The sequence below is a fragment of the Penaeus vannamei genome, chromosome 34 (assembly GCF_042767895.1).
Source record: "Penaeus vannamei isolate JL-2024 chromosome 34, ASM4276789v1, whole genome shotgun sequence".
NCBI classification, from domain to species: Eukaryota; Metazoa; Arthropoda; class Malacostraca; order Decapoda; family Penaeidae; genus Penaeus; species Penaeus vannamei.
Window position 1 is genome coordinate 22,234,168 of NC_091582.1, and position 4,348 is coordinate 22,238,515.

The following is a 4,348-nucleotide window of genomic DNA, read 5'->3' on the forward strand; positions in this document are numbered from 1 at the left end:
GCATCTATCCCCTCTTCTCCTCCTCACAAGAAGACCTTTGTTTCACAGACCTCCCTACCGAACTCCCTTCCAGAGGACATCCCACCCTTCCTAAACATGACCCAAGAGAACGCACCGCTCCCCGATCTACCTTCCAATCCCTTTATCCATCCTCCTCCTCCTCCTCCTCCTCAAGTCTCCCTCTTCCTCCTACTCTTCCGACACACATCCTCTCCTTATCCATCTGTGCCTCCCCCACTTCTTTCCCCATTATCCTTAACCACTCCCACCTGGATGCTGAAGTGACTCCCTTATGTCACAACTTTGTTCTCCGGATCCTTCCCTCATGACATTCCTGATACTTCTCCACCTTCCCCTGTTACCTTATCTCATTCCCCTGATTTTTCTCCTATTTCTGCAATACCCCATCTCTACCCGTATTATCCGTCAATTGTTTCATAATGGCTTCTTCGCCAGTTTTCCTTATACATAGTTCCTCTTCCTTCCTCAGACACAGATGCTCTCCATTTCATCCAATCTCTTACACTCTTAACCCTTTCATCTTTTACTAATCTCAAGACTTACTTAATTTGCTCCCCCATCTTTACCCTTTTCACAACCATACTATACCTTTGATATCTAACACATTTTATCCTAATCGTTAACTCAGTCTTACCCCTTTCGCCACAATAATTTACCATGGTGGTATATGATCTTGATGTCTAGCACTTGTTTTAAATCAGACTGTCAAAAGGAAAGCCTAAATAGAAAGTAAAATTGGGAGCGATATAGATAGATATATACATAGAGAGAGAGAGAGAGAGAGAGAGAGAGAGAGAGAGAGAGAGAGAGAGAGAGAGAGAGAGAGAGAGAGAGAGAGAGAGAGAGAGAGAGAGAGAGAGAGAAAGAAAGAGAGAAAGAGGGAGGGAGGGAGGGAGGGGAGGGGCGGAGGGAAAGAGAAGAAAAACAATCAGGAAGAGGAAGAAACATGAAGAGTGAGAGGGAGATGGAGAGAGGGAGCGACAGAGAATGAGAAAAAGTGAGAGAGAATGTGAAAATCGATAAAATGATTTTCATCCAATAATAATTCACGAAAATCTATTAGCAGTTACAGATGTTTTGCAAAAAGGTATAGAATTATAGAGAACTTTTGGTTATGTTATATATTTAATCTATTTCCTTAACACTTTGAAAGAAAACTATAAAGACAACCACTCTGAGATTGAGAAATTATTATGCAATGATGCTGGCAGTGCTTCCATTATCATTATTAAAGTATGTGTTGCAAGAACTTTTGCTCGAGATAGATCTTGTCACTTTCACTTTCTCGTGTTCGTACTTCATTCATCGTCACTGTTTTATTGTATTTTTACATCACTTTTCAGCTGTATTTCTCACCGTACCCATACTCTTGTCACGCCACCTTCACAAGCGCCAAATACTGGAAGGTAAACCCACATGTCACGCACAGGAACTCGGTCACGGGTTTGCCCTTCGAGCCGCCAGTTGTGCGTCCGCGATTGGATTCAGCTCGGTGTTGGCACTTTGAGGGCGAATCCAAGGCGCTTGAGGGTCGCGTGAATGTCTTCATACACCTTCGGGTCCTCGATCGTCGGAGAGATCTTGATGGCCTTGTCGCGTGCGAGGTCAGCGATGCTCTTCCTTGCCGTCTTGCCCGAGCGCGTCCTGGGCAACCCTTTGACGGCGCCGCTGAGCCGAAACGCCGCCACGGGCCCAATCACGCGGCGGACCACATCCACGAGCTCCTTCGACACCTGCTCCTCCGTCAGCTCACTTCCAGCATTGACGACGAAGAGGCCGAGCGGGACCTCGCCCTTCATGTCGTCCGGGACGCCGACGACGGCCGCGTCCACCACGTCTGGGTGCTCCAGCATGGCCTCCTCCAGCGCAAGGGTGCTCAGCCGGTGGCCCGCCACGTTAATCACGTCGTCGTCACGCGACATAACGGCCACATAGCCCTGGGCGTCGCGCATGCCGGCATCCATGGTGTCATAGTAACCCGGGTATTCCCTGAAGTATGTGTCTACGAAGCGATCGTCCGCCCGGTAGAGGGTACTCATGCAGCAGGGAGGAAGCGGCAGGCGGCACACGATGCGCCCGAGCTCGCCAGGCCCCGCTTCGCGCCCCTCCTCCGTCAACACCGACAGGTTGTAGCCAACCATGGGCTTCCCCGAAGCGTTTCGAGGTGGGTTCAGTGACATGTTCATCCCCACGCTGTGAGCTGTGATGGGGAACCCCGTCTCCGTCTGCCACCAGTTGTCCAGCACGGGCGCCCCGAAGCTCTTCTCGGACCACACGCGCGTCTCGTGGTCCAGCGGCTCCCCGGCCACGAACAGGTACCGCAGCGACGCCGTGTCGTACTTCCTGCCCTCCACCACCTCCGGGTCCTCGCGCTTGATGGCGCGCAGGGCCGTCGGCGCCGTGAACATCCCGCTCACGCCGTGGTCGCGGATCACGCGGAAGAACTGGCCGGCATCCGGCGTGCCCACGGGCTTGCCCTCGTATACGATTGAGGTATTGCCGTTGAGCAGCGGGGCGTAGCAGATGTAGGAGTGGCCGACGATCCAGCCCAGGTCGGAGGCGGCCCACCACACTTCCCCCGGCGCCATGCCGTACACCGCGCCCATCGTCCAAGAAAGCACGGCTGCGTGACCTCCCGAGGGTCGCACGATGCCCTTTGGCTGCCCGGTGGTGCCCGAGGTATAAAGGATGTAGCACGGGTGGTTGGCGTCGACGGGTACGCAGTCGTGGCGAGGCGAAGAGGCAACGAGGTCCTGCCACGCCACGTCGCGTCCCGGGCTCAGCGGGGCCTCCTCCAGCCCGCTCCTCTGCAGCATGACCACGTTCCTGGGCTTGTGCGAGGACAGCGCTATCGCCTCGTCCAGGATGGGCTTGTAGCGCACGAGGCGCGACGGCTCGACGCCGCACGAGGCCGTCACGACCACGCGCGGCTCCAGGTGACTGATGCGGGTCGCCAGCTCCCTCGCAGCGAATCCGCCGAACACCACCGAGTGGACGGCTCCGAGGCGCACGGTCGCCAGCATCGCCACCACTGCCTCGGGCACCATGGGCATGTAAACCATTACGCGATCGCCCACGCCTACGCCCATGCGAGCCAGGCCGCCCGCCACCCGCGACACCTCCTCCTCCAGCTGAGAGAAGGTCTTCTTTGCGAGCGACTTCGTGATGGGCGACTCGTGGATGAGGGCCACCTGATCGCCCCTTCCCGCAGACACATGGCGATCCACGGCGTTGTGGCAGGTGTTCAGCTTCCCGCCCACGAACCACTTGGTGAACGGCTCCTGACTGTTGTCCAGGACGCGCGTGTAGGGCTCGTGCCACTCCACGCCGCGCCCCACCTCGTCCCAGAACTCCTCGGGCTCATCGATGGATCGGCGGTACAGGTCATCGTAGGTCCCAACGGCCCCCTTACCCGACGCCGCCGTGTGGGAGTTCCGCGCATGACAGCTGCCGGCGCCACGCACATTTTGTCGACAAGTTCGTGCTCTTGTTCTGTAAGGCCACTTCTGTTTACTCACACACGTCAAAATACTACGCACACCGGCCTTCCACGCCAACATTTCGTATCTGTCAAGTCAGCGGTGCTCCGTTGCCTTCCACTGAACTGGTCTCATTATGGACCCCTTTACAGTCAACAAACTCGTACACTGACAACTACACGGCGGCAAAAGAAACGAGCATTTCATGCAGTACGGATGCACTAATAACATTCTTTGACCTTTTTATAAATAATTCAATCGGTTGTGACCTAAGATGCTAACTATTTCTTAGAAAAATCTGAAATTGGTCGTTGCTAAGGCTTGCCTGGCAGCGGTGTATCTGGCCACTCCCCCCACCTCCCTGTGGTCCAAGGTCGCTCGTTCACGTCAGCTGATTATACAAACAATAACATGGATAGACTGAACATACAGACAAATGCCACGACTCGCACTTTGGGAATGATATAATACAACACGATAATAATGTAGATGTCAATATACTCCGTGAATGCGATGCATCCTATGCCGGTATGCTTATCTTCCTCCCCCTATCTCTCTCCCTCCCACCTTCCCCGTCCTCCCCATTCAGTGTTCAAAGCAGTCCCGCTCAAGGTCCCACTTGTTGACAAAAGCCTAGGATATAAAACGCCTTAGGGTTTTCTTTAGCTGGAAAAGTTTGTATTTTCTGAACCGTACTGCAATGAATATTTATGTATTCTGTAGTAGATGTAACTAACTAATAAATAGGAGGAAAAAATGTTATGAAGAATTCTCCATAGAATAAAATAAAAGAAACTAGGCGGTGCAGAAGTGGAAATGAATATTAACGATAAAGGAAAAAAAAGCGC

General features: G+C 53.3%; 1 protein-coding gene across 1 annotated transcript; it reads right to left on the reverse strand.

Moving 5' to 3' along the window:
- Positions 1–1,127: 1,127 nt before the first annotated feature.
- Positions 1,128–3,690, reverse strand: LOC113812015 (acyl-CoA synthetase short-chain family member 3, mitochondrial). The gene has a single exon (XM_027363880.2). It carries the CDS (start codon positions 3,579–3,581, stop codon positions 1,506–1,508), a length of 2,076 nt encoding a protein of 691 aa, XP_027219681.1. The 5' UTR covers positions 3,582–3,690; the 3' UTR covers positions 1,128–1,505.
- Positions 3,691–4,348: the final 658 nt, after the last annotated feature.